Source organism: Perna viridis, chromosome 4 (assembly GCF_037379345.1).
Source record: "Perna viridis isolate PV_CMFRI_1.1 ecotype Kerala chromosome 4, ASM3737934v1, whole genome shotgun sequence".
NCBI classification, from domain to species: Eukaryota; Metazoa; Mollusca; class Bivalvia; order Mytilida; family Mytilidae; genus Perna; species Perna viridis.
In genome coordinates, this window is record NC_142448.1 from 17,036,222 (window position 1) to 17,052,184 (window position 15,963).

Here is a 15,963-nt window from a genome sequence, read left to right on the forward strand (position 1 = left end):
CTGCTTATAGTCAAATTTGTATACTGGATTCAGCTGCTTAAAAAAACAGTTGAAGATCACATGAAATCTTCATCCTGCTTCAAACTAACCAACAAAGTACCTAAACTATGAAAACAGTGCATGCACTCACCAAATTTTGTGTGTACTATCTAAAATGAGCAAAGCAATGAGAAATTTCCATAACACACAGACAGACATACTCATACCTAGACTGACACATTGCAGTACTCCCTGGTCCCAGGTTTTGTTGTCAGGACAGAGGTAATACCCCTTGAAAACAGGCATTGATACACTTGGATTCCCTGACCCACATTGACCTATGGTGTCGGCACGTATCTGGTTCATCTTGTTGTTGAAAAATTGTTTAATTTCACTAGTGACAATATCACCACATCGTTGTAGCCCTCCAATAAGGTTTACATCCAGGCTACTCAACACATAACCAAGAGTTATGTTGAACTGAAATATTAATATCATACAGTGCACGTACTATATGGGTGGTTAACATATCAATTACTTCTATCTGAAACTATGTTGATGTTCAAGTATGAAGTTCAGACCATCATGGCATATATGTATATCAAGATTCTTCATGTGATGATATTTTAAAGTAAAAAAATGACTGTTATATTTTCTTTTTCACCAAATATGTTCTGGCCGCAAAAGGTTAAAAAATAACTCAAGTCAGAGAACATTCTTAACTTCCAGGGTAACTCCAATCAAAGCCTTTGAAAACTAAAGATGTTACCAACAGTTAAGAATTTTCTCAGACTTAATTAATTTTTGTTTTCAAGTTTTGTGGCACTGGAGTCTGATGTATAAACTACAAATCCTATATATCTACCAATTTACTTGTTACAGATACACATGTACTAAAATATTGATCATACTGACATAAAAAATAAAACTGGGACAAAAAGGTATAAAACATATAAATACAATCTTTACTACTTACTGCTTCATATGTTTGTAGATATGAAGAACTAATACTGCCATTAAGCTGTATGATAACATTGGATTGACACTTTGGTGAGGATGTGTAATGTAGAATGTAATCTTTGGATGTGTTTTCTAAAGCTGACATCAGTGCTTGCAGGCAAGTGTCACTGCTTGGTGCTGACCAACTATACAACAGCTTTAATGGTACAAAATACTTAACTCTGTCTTCTGCAATGATATACATAAGATAAAAAATCCTCTGAAAAATTTGAAATGTTTATACTAGTAGTTTCTCTATGTATACAAGGAAAAATATCTATACATTCTGGTTTCCTCCATTACAAATGAATTTATTAGACTGATGGTATGAGAACACAATTAATTTTTGTAGTGCATTTCAACAAACCCATTTTGACATATAAAAAAATTCCACTGCTTCAAACTCAATAAAACCTCACCAAAATGGAAACATGTATAGAAGCAGATTTCTATAAGAGTGCCAGAAAAATTTACTATCATTTTTTATTATTAGCACCTATGCTTCGGAGACACTGTAGACATGAAAAGTGACCACAGCAAAATATCCTAAACTTTTGACCTTCTTCCACAGGATCAAATCACAACTTCCACATGAAATTACAGAATGAAAATAATCCCTTTTAAATTTGATCCTTGCTCTATATTTCTGTAGCAAATACAAAGCAATAAAGTTTAAGACAACAAAGAAAAAAAATCAGGAGGAAACACACAAAACAAGAGGCTCCAAGCATCCTGAATCACTCGCCTCGTTAAAGTTTGTCTTTCAAGGGCAATAAATTTAACAAGGAGTTGTCCAATAATTTTGACTCAAGGAGACTTTGGTAGGACTTATCATAAGGATCTTTTTGGCAATTGGAAGTATCTTTCTATCTCAAAAAACTGTAAAAAAAACATTTTTCATCTTTCATAGGCAATAGCTCTTACAAGGAGTCATCTGACAACTTTGATCCCACAAGACTTTTGAAGGCCTTATCATAAGGATCATTTCAGCAATTGAAAGAGTTTGGCTAAACTTAATGGTTTTGGAGATATATGTGAAAAACTACTGTCTGACCCCTATGTTCTATTTTTAGTAACAGTGGTCATGTTTTTTTACCGATAAAAATCTCTACATCAGTTCTATGCAGGATACCCCAAGGAACATTCAAACCAAGTTTGGTTCAAATTGGTCATGTAGTGTCAGGAGGCTCCAAGCATCCTGAATCGCTCGCCTGGTTAAAGTTTGTCTTTCAAGGGTAATAAATTTAACAAGGAGATGTCGTACAATTTTGACTCAAGAAGAGTTTGGTAGGACTTATCATAAGGATCATTTCAGCAAATGAAAGTTTCTGTCTATCTATTATAGGTTTCAAGATATTGGCTGAAAACTAAAAAAAAAATTTCATCTTCAAGGGCAATAACTCTGACAAGGAGTCGCCTGACAACTTTGATCCCTGAAGACTTTTGAAAGCCTTATAATAGGGATCATTTCAGGAATGGAAAGAGTTTGGCTAAACCTAACGGTTTTGAGATATATGCAAAAAAATACTGTCTGATCCCTATGTTTTATTTTTAGTAATGAGGGGCCATGTTTTTTGATGGATCAAAAATCCCAACAACAGTTCAATACAGGATATCACAATGAACATTCATACCAAGTTTGGTTTCAATTGGTCAAATAGTGTCAGAGGAGAAGATTTTTGAAAGAAATAACATTAAAAATAGCAAAAATCATTGAAAAAGGGCAATATCTCCAACATGGCTTAGGTCTCACTAACCACTTCTAACGTTTCCATTACATGTTAAAAAAGTAATTTTCAAAGTCTCACTGTGAATTCCCAGGACAAATGACATCTTAAAGTTGCATACGGTTGCGAAGCTTGGAAAATAAGGCTTCCAAAATCATTATGCTAATGGTACGATGATAGTAGAAATTCTTCACAAAATTTACTTGAATAAATAATACTGAAAATCCACATTTTTACCTGTTCTGCTAACTGACAGCATGGAGGCAAATTACTCACACATGTAAACAATATTCATACACTTTTGTAGTTAATTACATATATGATTTTAAAGTACACATTCTCAGCTTCATTTTGACTACTTTTAATCATAATACACACAAATAATGCACTTACAATGCATATGTCTAGGTTCAGTGTGTTTTGGTACTACATAGGGGGTGGCCATTTGACCCGAAGTGGTTAGTGAGACCTTAACAGATTAAAACCAAAATTTAATCAGAGATAGATCTCATTATGCTGAACATTTTTATCCCCATGTCAGAATTTAGCTAAATGTAACGGTTTTGGAGATATATGTGAAAAACTACTGTTTGACCCCCTATGTTCTATTTTTAGTAATGGCAGCCATGTTTTTCCACGAATCAAAAATCCCCGCATCAGTTCTATGCAGAATACCCCAAGGAATATTTATACCAAGTTTGGTTCTAATCAGTCAAGTAGTTTCAGAGGAGAAGAGTTTTGTACAATTATCACCGACAACGATAAACGAAGACAACGGTTGATGACAACGACAGACGCCAAGTGATGGCAATAGCTCACATGGCCTTTGGCCAGGTGAGCTAAAAAGAAAGGCAAATGGCTTGGTTTCTGACAGGTGGATAAACAGGTGGAAACACAAGCGTAAAGCATTTAACTCTGTTTCTTTAGAAGCAGTGGTAGAAGTACAGGCTTACCTTTAAGACATAAAAACTGTGATGTTTCCTCATACCCAGTTGAACAATTGTATGTGAAATTACTGATAAAATTGGAGCTTTTTAGTTGTGGAACACTGCACAATGAGCCATTGGTTGATGAGAGATTACTTCGGCCAATTATGACATTATTACTGATGTCCATAAACATTCCACTATAGTGACCAATACATACATTGTAGCTGTTCATTACAACTCGAGAGGAGACAGCAAACATCTTTACCTTAATAAGCACATCCAACTGAAAAATAAATACCATGCAATGTACAAGAGTTTTACAAAACTGTATATTCTAAAAAGCCATCAGGATTCTTTATCTTGACTTCTACGAAGTCTTTCTGTCAAATTAAAACTGCCTTAAACTTGAATCAAATGGAATTTGGGTAAAGACAAAGAGATCAAATATTAAAACTGCTTTCCTGAATATCAAAAAACTTTTGGCAACCAGATAAAACGGTTTCTATTTTCTTGATTATTCATCCTATTCATATCCCCTCCCTAATACTGTGAACATATTAATTTTTGCAGTTGCTAATTTTTGTGAGTATCAATTTTTAAAGTTAAAAAAATGATTAGTGTACATAGTGTCAAAAAAACAATTTCGACAGTACCATTTTTGTCCCTTTCAGTCCACCTTGAAAATAGCAAAAATTAGTACAGTGTGAAATTTAATACATTCCATACAAAGACACATTGATAAAATTGATTGATTTATATTTTTTTCAAAATTTTGATTATGTTCTAATACAGAAAAATATGGGAAAATTTCCTGCCAGTTTTAAACTATAATCAGTCAAACAATATTTCGAGATATATAAGAGATCCCAAATATTTTTTGATCGGAAATCCTTTGGCAGGCCTCATAGAAACTGTATTAAAAAATAAAAGTGCAAATAATAGTTGCCCACAGGAGATATTAACACCTGGATTTTGGTTATGTTCTACTGCAAAAAAAGTACAGAAAAAACTTCCCACCAGAAGTTTTACACTATAACCAATCAAAAAATATTTCACGATAAGTAGCAGATCCAAGGACATAAATATAGGAAGAGTTGTTTTTAGGACCTAAGAAATGTATTTATACGGTTTCATCAATAATCTTAAGATATGATGAAACACCCCTTACCTGGTTTTTAGGCAGAACCATACTTAATTATACATAGTTTTGCTACATATATACATTGTATTGCCATTGACAAAGACTGAAAATGAAGCCAGCTCTGCAGAAAATCAGCAATTCTTGGACAGAATTACTTGATATTACTTGAAGCTGCCATTTACCCAGTACAAAGAAGATACATTCACAGTCTACTTACATGACATTGTGGACACATTCACAGAGTCTATTTACATGATATTGTGTACACATTCACAGAGTATACTTACATGACATTGTGGACACATTCACAGAGTCTACTTACAAGACATTGTGGACACATTCACAGAGTCTACTTACAAGACATTGTGGACAATTTAGAAAGAGAAAATCACTTTAATATAGGTGATAGACTTTATAAACATAAATGTATAATATCAAACTGAAGACAAAAGAAATATCTAGCTAGAGGCACTGTCTTATACTCACAGTTGTAGAACGAAGAGAGAGTACCACATCATCTGGTTTACTGTCTATCCCATACAAACTTGTATAAACATCTTCGCAGTGGCTCTGCACATCAGAATTCTTCTTATCATTAAGCACTAATGTCTGGTTCCAAAGTAGGGATATCAAAGTTTTTTGGTACTCTGACTTACAGAAATCAGGATCTTTAGCATAGGCTTTGTAAAACTGAAGTTTCATGGTAAATGTAGCAAAGGGAACAGAGAATTGAATATTGGCACCATTACTAAGTGAAGGTGATTGAGTTGTAGCTGGGGTTGTCTGTTCTAGACGACAAATCTGTGATGCATCATCATATTCATAATGTTCGTTACAAGCCCATCCATAGAACGGAATATTAAAAGATTTTATTGTTATAAAACACACCCCAGGGCTCAACTCGTTCAATATATTTTGGGCTTTATTTTCAATGTATGTCTTCACTGCATTCTCAGCACAAGATGTGACTATTTCTATATCTCCTGATGGACTCTGTATCGCAAAAGGTGCTGTAAGCTCCAACTGTGGAAAAGATAATACAAATATATTTAAGACAATAATGTTTTATAAATTACTTTAACTTACAAGTAACTCATAATTATCATTGAAAGTACCTATACAGATTGATATGTTGCAACAGAGAAAGTTAGAAAAATAAAGTTTAAAGTAAGGTACTATATAGTGGTGTTCTATATGAATGTTGGAGATATGCATACTTGTAAACATGCATAAACAAGATGCTAACTTTTCCTTTGACTTTTATTAAGAGTTGTTTTAAGATATGACATTGGTGATTGATTAATGAATCAAACAGCAGTCAACTGAATAATACAAATAACTTGGTCGAATGATGAAAAACTACGCTGTAGGTCATTTTTAAATTTATTTTCCTAGATATAGCGATAAAATTCTTCAATGCATAAATTGATGCATGCAGTAAATATAAAAAATTTAATAAGTTTGTGTGAATTCATTCTTTATATTCATGTGCAAAATTATAAAAATAATAAAATGCTTTGCAAGGCACAGCTTAATACAACCACATAGGTAAAACGCCGAAAAGTTGGGCAAGAATGACAAACCATTCAAACTTGATAAAGCACTGAATATGGATTGGGATAAAACATTTGACACAGGATAAGAATTAGACAAGACTTAAAGTAGCTACTTTTAGGCACTGAATTCCTAAACAATTCATCATGCACCCTCAGCCACCTGTTAGTGAGATGGCACATTGTGGTACAATTCCATAAAGTTTCTACACTTTTACTTTAGTTATTACCCAGACATACGAAAAATGCATATTTCTGGCCCTCTGTGGTGATTCATACTTTTGGGTTTCAAGTCATAACTCTGAAATCAATCTCAGTACGATCTTTTTATCAAATGAAAAGTTTTTTTTGTCCTTTTTTGGCCCCTGATTCCTAAAAAGTTAGGGTCATCATCACCAAAATGGATACCAAACTTCATTTTTAGGTATGAAACCTTGTTACAAAATTTTATTGAGAAAAACTGACTACTAATCAAGTCTACAGGTAAAATGGATGAAGATATCAAAACAGTGCCATATCATTTTAATGTCATATAAATATGAAACTAAACTTGAAAATCATAGGCATAGCATAGGAAGCTAATATAAATATCATTAAAAACTATCCAAAATGTGATTAATTGATCATGATTGTTACTAATTACCTCAAGATAAAAAATGTAAGGAGAGTTTAGTACATAGTACATAGATGACTAAATCCATAATTTAAGTCATAACAAAGACATCTTGTGTGATCTAGACAAAAGTCACATATATTTACACAAAATAATCCATAGTGCTGAAATTGAATCTAATCATGAGGGTTCCAATGTTTTGGCTAACAAGTTATTAAATAGAAAACTGCACATTAAAGAGGGCATAACTTCAGGCACTTTGTTTCTTCTATCTTATAACCGTCATTGGCTGGGACATATGTATCATCAGGTATTACAAGTTTCAAAATTCTTATTATTGTTTGTTTTTTCCAAAACTTCTTTAAAAAATTATAAAGTAAATATACAAATTTTAAAAAAAGCATTTTTACATATCTTGCAACATACAAACACATTAAAAAACATTCATAACACAATCAGCTTCATATTAGCAATGGTCAACTACAGGAACATAATGTTGTCATGCCAACGCAATAAACATTGGTCATCTACTTGGACATAATGGTTGCCATGCCAACAGAACTTACCCTATGGTCTATAGGATATTCGATGATCAACCTTAGCTAGAAACAAACAATTTCTATTTTCATTTATGGAAATCTTCAAAACATTCCAACTAAAATAACTTCCTAACACCCCTAGTTGGTTCTAACAGAAAAATTCACAAGACATAGTGTCCATTTTCTCATGACCTTCACCCTTGTCCAACTGACAGAAGAATGTTTTGATAAAACTTACCTCACATTTTATACCAATAAATTGAATAGTGATTGTTGTTTACAGACTAAATCAAAACTATTTTGAAATGCTGTTTTTGAATACTAGTACTCGAAGTATACGGTTTCTTATTTGAAAATCTCAACAACAACAAAATCTCTATAAAAAAAAAATGAACAGAACTGTTGTTGTTGAATGAAAATATTAAAGTTTCACTTTCTACATTTATAATGAAATATAATATTACTAAAAATGTATACTAAATAAATTATTGTATGGTTAAGCATCATTAACTAAGGGTATATATCTTTTGAAGGAGATGGAGGAGAATTGATAGGGTTTGTTATGTATTGATGAGGACAATTATAAATGCTAACTTTTTGATAACAAAATATTTTGGTTTGTCTATATAATTAGATGGAGTATAATACCAATGATAGAGATTTTTTTGTTCCTATAATCAGGGTACTAGTCTAGCTATACCAATATTGATACATGAAATAAAGAACACTTTATACCAAAGAATGTGAAGCATCATGCACCTTCAAACCACACTTACTGGGACAAATGGATAAGCTTTTACATGGAACACAATATATAGCAAACCAGCATTGGATTGTATCACAGGTGTCTAGAGAGCAGAGAGACAGAGAGAGCTATATATACACTAAGCAACCATTTAGAAGGGGATACTCTAAAGCTGTTCCTTACATAAGCTATCTGAAATGTTCAATAATCATATTTCATTCCTTCAGACTTCACTCGTTTTGGTATTTATTGTTTCATTTTATTGTTTCTTTTTGTCTTTGATTTTGTAGACTTTATGGTTGAAATATAACAGTCTGATATCCATAACAGACAACATCAATAACACACAAAAATATATGCAGTGTTAACACTAATGCAGCAAATGTGTGGAACTAAGCCAAATATTTTGACAACACCCTGAATATTGGTTAGAATTCATTATTTTCTAAACTAAAGTGAAATAGACAGACATTGCCACACAACAAAAAATATCAAAATCTTTTTATCAAAATGGCTAAAGTTCTATAGAGGATGGAAACATGATTCTATCAATAAGATTATCAGTTATAAACTATATCAAATTAATTGAAAAAAAAATGACAAAGAACAGATAGCCCAATAGTTATGATTACTGATTAGGTTAACTATGGATATACACAGGATTAACTAGCTAGATAAACCTTACCCTCTCAGGTGTGACAGCAATTTTTCCAGTACGGGTCAGTAGCACTATATCTGAAAGTTTACTGCACTCTTTTTTTGTGTTTAGTTGTGTTTTGATACCATTACTGATGATCTCCACTTTCTCTTCAATCTGTCGTCGTGTGGCATTAACACATGGTCCATCCGTTAGATTACTACCTTCATATATAGCCTTCACTTCTATCAGGTAAAATGCTGCAGAAGCTAAAAAATATACTGTCACCTAAATTTTTGTAAATCTCAAAAAACAAAAACGAAATCATCTTTAAAATAACAGTTCAATTTATTATATAGATAGCATTGAATTATCAAACGCTACCTGTGTAATGACTGAAATACTGAAATAAATTTGCTAATTTCACTCTCAGAATTTCTCAATCCAAAATGTCAGAATGTTTTCCAGCACTAATGAAAATATTTTAGTTATTCACTCTTTTCCATGAATTAACCAATTATTCTTTTGCTTTCCTGGGGTAATCATATGAAAAATCTAATATTTTTCAGAATTTCACAAATATGTGTTCCCCTATTTATTTTTTTTTCACTTTTACAATGAGCTTGAAAAATGACGCATCATTAACAAAGTAGTCAAGTCAGACAACTGAGAGACCACTTACTGGGTGGCAGAGTAACTCCTGGAGTAGTTGTCTGAGTAGTTGTTTTTGTGGTTGTTGTGGTTGGCTTTGTTGTTGTTGTTTCCACTGTTGCCTGTGTTGTAGGTGTAATAAGATTACAGATTTCCCCAGAGCCATCCATGTTATAACCATCTGGACATTGCCATTGACTGAACCTTATTTCAGTACTATCTACCGATTGAAGACACATCGTCTGAGATAAAATTTTGTCAAGGCTTCCTGCAAGGTCCTTCCTCAAAAGTTCATCTATTACCTGTCCACAGGGTGTGAGCACTGCCTGTGACTGACCTCCTAAACTGAAGTTTTTTGTTATTTCAATCTGAAAACAATCAATTTCTTTGAATTCTTCATTATTGAAAATATTTTGAGTTTTCATCATGTGTAAAAACTCTGTTCTTGCAGAACTAATGTTATTGTTATATGCTTTTTATCAGAGACCTTTCTCCAACAATAAAAGTTTATCAACAATACATTGTTTTATGTTGTTAAAAAGAAACACTACCCCTTACTCTAGTACAATTCTGTAATGCAAGAAATAACAGACAGAGAAGGTAAAAAAAAAAAGGGGGGTACAAAAGAAATCTTGGTCTATCAACTATGTATGTATGTTTATTATGTGCAAGAGTAATCAAGGCAACCAAGGTTCTAGTGGTAATCAAATGAATGTAATCCAGGGACAAAGCCCTGACATGGAAAACAGACATACAAAACAAAGAACATAAAGTAACTAAAATAATACATACAAGGTAACAAAAGCAAATGAGCAACTCAGACACCACTAAAAACGGGCATATCAAAGATTTTACTTTCAGCTCATATACATGTAGAAATTGTAAAAGTCATTGACATCTTGGGCAATATGCATTATTCTACTAACCTTTTATGAACAACTCAGGGGGTATTTCTAGACAAGCAGAGGATACCTACTCTACCAGTGCACCAGGGCCATGGTCCCACTTTGTAGTGAAGCCTCTCTTGCTCATTTGCTTTTTTTACTTTTTGTTTCTAAGTACATTTGCAGATGTTTTTTTTATTTCATGTTCTCTGTAGTGTTTCTATTTTCATTGTTTAGTCATTTCCTAGGATTAAGTTTTTTTATTACCCTCCAAATCATTTTCTTTAACACACTTCTTCATAATAAATCACAAAGAAGATAATTTCTGTTCTGGAATCTATACTTACTGAATTAACATCAGAAGGTTTTCTAACAGATGTCTCCATGGTAACATTAATGGCATATTTGGAGCAAGACTTAGTGGTTTTGAGGGCATTGCTGACGCCATCTTTAGAACTTAGAACATCGGAAATCAAAATGTTGATCTGGTCTAGACAGGCCTGGTCTATGTTGATGGCAGTTATCAGTTCAGAATAGATACCTATCACATATCCTGGAAGAATATCTGAAGAAAAGATGTTCATATATCATGAGTACAAAAATAGTTATTCATTGTGGAAATTAGTGTATTTTTTACTTTGAATATTCAAATATTTTATAAGTTACATCAATCATAAACCTTTTTCTATTATAAATCATTAAATGTAAAAGAAGACAGATCCCAATCTTCAGTGTAATTAACTTCCATTTCAAAAGTTAAGAAAATTAAAGTGTATGTCTTATATTGCAAAACGGAATTCAGTTGGGTTCTTTAACCATTGAATAATTTTCCCTCTTAAAATGATTCTGACCCTAATAAGCAATAAGATACAACTTAAGACCTGACATGCAAAGATAACAGTAGAATAGCAGTAAATTTAGAGATTAGCAAAGTACTAGGTTATAAATATTGTCAGGAACATCATGCTATTTTACTCATATTGAGCAAGAACTCATGAAAACATAAATCTTTGGAGATCAAAATGCTTTAAATAGTTGCAAAGGATGCAGTTACATAGTAGCAAGTACATAGAAAATGAATGTAATTATAGAATTACAAAAAGTGTTTAACCATGTTGCAAAAAGTGCAATTCAATTCTTTCTCATCTAGTCACATGACATGATAAAACAATTCTGAAATTATTGTGATGTTTTTTTATTACTAAATATGTTATGTACTTAATTGAATGTATTGACAATTATAGAAGTTTTACATTGCTAAAGCTGTTTTTTTATCTCCATAAATTACATTTGTTTACAAAAATAATAACATAACACTCACAACTTTGCATCAATTTTTGAATTTACAGAACTAGACTTACAAGGAGGCAGAGTGGTTAGTGTTGTTGGCTGAATAGTTGGTGTCATTGGTTGAACAGCTGGTGTCGTTGGCTGAACTGTTAGTGTCGTTGATTGAATGGTTTGTGTAGTTGGTTGAATTGTTGATATTCCAGATGTTGAGGTGCTTTCTGTGGTCATTGGGTGTGTACTGTGAACAGTTGTTTTTTTACCAGAAGATGTGATGGTGCTTTCTGAAGACAATGGTTGGGATTGCTCAACTGTTGTCTTTTCATCAGTAGAAACAGCAATGTTTTCAGTGGACATTGTCTGTTTTGGTTGATAGGTTGATGCTGACACAGTTGTTTCTTCCTGCTGACTAGTTAACTTTTGTTTTGACTCTTTAAGGGTTGTTATTTCATTGGTAGAAACAGTGGTTCTTTCTGTGGACATCACCTCAGTTTGTCCATGGATAATGGTTGATACAGTTATTTCATCTGTGACAATCTGCTGTGTTGACTGGATAGTTGTTCTATCATTGAAAGCTGATGTTCTCGCTTGGGACACAGAAGATGCTTCTTCTTCTGTCATTACATTTATTGTTGTAGATTTAGTTGTCCTAAATGTTTGTGCATGTTCCATGTTGTTTCCTGATGTCAACTCATTTCCACTAGTTGTAGTAAATAGTTGACCACTGGTACGAATGTCTTCAACTGTTACCTGAGAATTAGTTGACAGATTCGTGCTATCTGTTATCTGATTACTATTATCAAGTGTAGTCGAGTCATCAGTATTTGTAAATGTCAGGCCAGTTGACTTAGTGCTCAAATCTGTGATTTTATTTGTATCTAAAGCAGTCGTCATTTCCTCTGTTTTCAAGCCACTTTTAGTAGTTTGTTCAGTAGATAAAACTGTTGTTACTTTCTCAGATGAAGTATTTTCTGTTGTACCCTGTATTCCAGCAGTAGATTTATCAATGATATCAGTTGTTACTGTCTGCTCTACTGATGTAATATCTGATGAAGTCCACTGTTTTGTTGTTTCTTGTTTATCTATACTTGAAATAGTATAATCATCAGCTGTAACTTGTTGATAAGTTGTTTTTTCAGTATTTCGGTCAGTAAATATTTGAGAAGTTGTCTGTTGCCTATCAGTAGTAGAGGGTTGTTCTGTTTTTTGCTTTTCTGTCAGTGATCCTGCTGTTGATTGTAACATTGTAGAGAATTGGTCAGTAATTTCAGGTGTTTCTCTTGTCATGGGTTGTGTATTAGTTAACATAGGGGATTTTGAAGTAACTGTTTCTACTTCTTGAAATTTTGTTGTCTCAGCTTGAGTTAAACCATTAGTAACGGACTCAGGTGTTATTTGGTATGTTGTAATGTGCTGATTAGTACCTCTAGTGACAGTCTCTGTTCGCAATGTATTAGTGATTGAATGTAGAGTAGTTTCTTTACCACCAGGACTTAATGTTATTGAGTCTGATGTTGAGGCACTTGTACCTGCCCTGTTTGAGGTCAAATTACCTGAAGGTTCAGCAGTGTAAGTTAAAGTATCTTTAGTGGTACTAGATAGTTTTCCTGTACTACTTATTTCCTCACTAGATACACCTTCTGTTATTGAATTTGTATCATTTAATGCTGTTGTAGTTAGGTATGATGTATCAGATTCCATTATAATTGTCTCCCCAGTGTATATGTCAGTGCTTTCCTGAGGTGATTGAGATGTGGAGCTTATTATTGTACTATGTAGTGGGTCCTCTGATACTGTCATGGATGAGCTAACAGAAGTGACTGAATTTTTTATTGTATTATTCACTGATGTAGTTGTTTCTGGGTCTGATAATTCTACAGGTTTAGAATCAGTGGTAAATGGCTCATCAGAGTGGTTTAGACTTGACACATCAGTAATTATAGAATTTGACCTCTTTGAACTACTGGTTGTGCTATCATTGATGGGTGAGATAGGATAGTTGACATCAGTAGTAGAGATTGCTGATGGGCTATCAGTTGTAGATTGAGTTGTTGTGGAAGTTGCTGATGTAGACATTCCATAGATATTGGGACACTCTGTGAAGACAAAAGTTTACCCATGCAATCATGCAATTAGTAAAACATGATGCTTAAAAAGGAAAAAAGTATTCAAATAAATATATTGAAAAGTAGTAATAAGTTACTTTTAAACTTGCAACAGTTCATGCTAGCTACTTCAATTTTATATGAGCTTTATGAAAATTTATTAATGCAGTAAGCTATTGAGAATTTTTTTGGCAGATTACATGCTTACAACTAACAGTAATATTTTCTACCTTGCAAAGTTATTTTATAAGATAATGAAAGATCTAATATCAAGCAAATATAGAGGAAAGCATCAAGCGATCAAATTACCTACCTGTGGATTTATAGCAGTAAGGTTCAAGGTCTGATACACAAATGTCTCTACGGTAACCCAGGTCATAACCTTGATTACATGACCATTCACTATTAAATAAGAGGTTTCCAGAATTGCTGATGAAATAAGATGGACAGATCTTGTCATGTGTCCCATTCAAGGTCAGTGAACTGACTATAGTTTGTATATTTCCATTATCAGTGAAGGATTTCAGCTGATTACTACAGTTACACACTGAACTAAAAACACCAGTCTTGTACATTGATATCTGTATTGAAAGGTCAATAGTCAGCATTTGCTATAAAAGAAAAATACAGGTAAATTAAAAAAAATAAAAGTTTTGTTGTTGAATTAGTTGTAACAGTTGTAATTTGTAATTGAATTAAACATAGGGACTTTAATGACAAACTGCTAAAGTTAAAAAAGACTATTAAGTCATATGATATATACTGAAAGTTCTCCAAAGTACAGTAAAACCTGTCTAAACCAAACTCTGTAAAAACAGGTGATCTGTGTGAACCAGACCCTGTAAAAACAGGTGATCTGTGTAAGCCAGACCCTGGAAAGAACAGGTGATCTGTGTAAACCAGACCCTGGAAAGAACAGGTGGTCTGTGTAAACCAGACCCAGGAAAGAACAGGTGGTCTGTGTAAACCAGACCCTGGAAAGACAGGTAATCTGTGTAAACCAGACTCTGGAAAGACAGGTAATCTGTGTAAACCAGACTCTGGAAAGAACAGGTAATCTATCTGTGTAAACCAGACCCAGGAAAGAACACGTAATCTGTGTAAACCAGACCCAAGAAAGACAGGTAATCTGTGTAAACCAGACCCAGGAAAGAACAGGTAATCTGTGTAAACCAGACCCAGGAAAGAACAGGTAATCTGTGTAAACCAGACCCTGGAAAGACAGGTAATCTGTGTAAACCAGACTCTGGAAAGAACAGGTAATCTGTGTAAACCAGATCCTGGAAAGAACAGGTAATCTGTGTAAACCAGACCCTGGAATGAACATGTGATCTGTGTAAACCAGACCCAGGAAAGAACAGGTAATCTGTGTAAACCAGACCCAGGAAAGAACAGGTAATCTGTGTAAACCACACCTCTTTTAAATTTCATGCCTTAACCAAAGTTCTCTCAGTCCAAAAAAAAACGGATTCAGTTTAGACATGTTTTACTGTATATAAAACAAACCAAATAAGAAATTTTGACTAATCAAAAAGCTATAATTCAAGGAAAGCCCCACACATGATATTCTTGTAACCTTGAACTTTGCTCTATGACCCTGGAAATCTCGAAGTTCTACATGTATAAATCAATACTGAATACATATGTACCAATTTTGGTCAAAGTCTGTTAATGGATGCTGACTTTTCATGTACCAGATCAAAAGATTAATGACCTCATCATAACAACATGTATATCCACAAAGGTTGTACTTACATGCGAATGGCTGGGTTTAGGAGTAATATTGATTGCTGGGCCATTAAGTATGGAGCATTTGTTTTGAGCAATCTGTGTAAAGATCTCTACAGTTTCATTGACAAAGAGTTCAACACATGTCTTGTTGTATACAACTGGTAGGGAAAACATCATCTTATAGTGTAAAATATAGCTTGGTTTTGTGGTGGCTGTCTGAGGTTGTTGTATCACACATTTCATTGGAGTTACATCTGTAACATAATGGTATAAGTATCATCACTTTACCTAGATATGATATTCCCTGATTACTTGTTTTCCTTTTGTGACCTCTATAATCTACAGAATCATCAATAAGTTGACATGATTCAAACAGAAGATGTATTTATCTTATATTCAGGATTTCTTGAGTACAACAATTATTTGAGTACAATAAATGAAAA

The 15,963-nt window shown here is 33.3% G+C and overlaps 1 protein-coding gene across 6 annotated transcripts in view; it reads right to left on the minus strand.

Annotated features, from left to right (window-relative positions):
- LOC148619100 (uncharacterized) overlaps nt 1-15,963 on the minus strand; it is an 87,416-nt gene that overhangs the window by 33,239 nt on the left and 38,214 nt on the right. For 4 of the 6 annotated variants that reach the window (XR_015921543.1, XM_088578636.1, XM_088578634.1 and 1 more), the window contains exons 23-33: nt 15,545-15,774; nt 14,103-14,400; nt 11,759-13,780; nt 10,745-10,962; nt 9,545-9,881; nt 8,911-9,131; nt 7,508-7,543; nt 5,262-5,798; nt 3,659-3,917; nt 956-1,167; nt 207-459 (exon numbers count right to left, since the gene is read on the minus strand). Coding sequence is in view for 5 of the 6 variants with exons in the window: in XM_088578636.1 (XP_088434762.1) it covers nt 207-459; nt 956-1,167; nt 3,659-3,917; nt 5,262-5,798; nt 7,508-7,543; nt 8,911-9,131; nt 9,545-9,881; nt 10,745-10,962; nt 11,759-13,780; nt 14,103-14,400; nt 15,545-15,774 (4,623 nt within the window). In the remaining variant the exon portion in view is untranslated. The remainder of the gene's footprint in view (nt 1-206; nt 460-955; nt 1,168-3,658; nt 3,918-5,261; nt 5,799-7,507; nt 7,544-8,910; nt 9,132-9,544; nt 9,882-10,744; nt 10,963-11,758; nt 13,781-14,102; nt 14,401-15,544; nt 15,775-15,963) is intronic. The other 2 variants (XM_088578635.1, XM_088578637.1) reach the window with 2 other exon arrangements.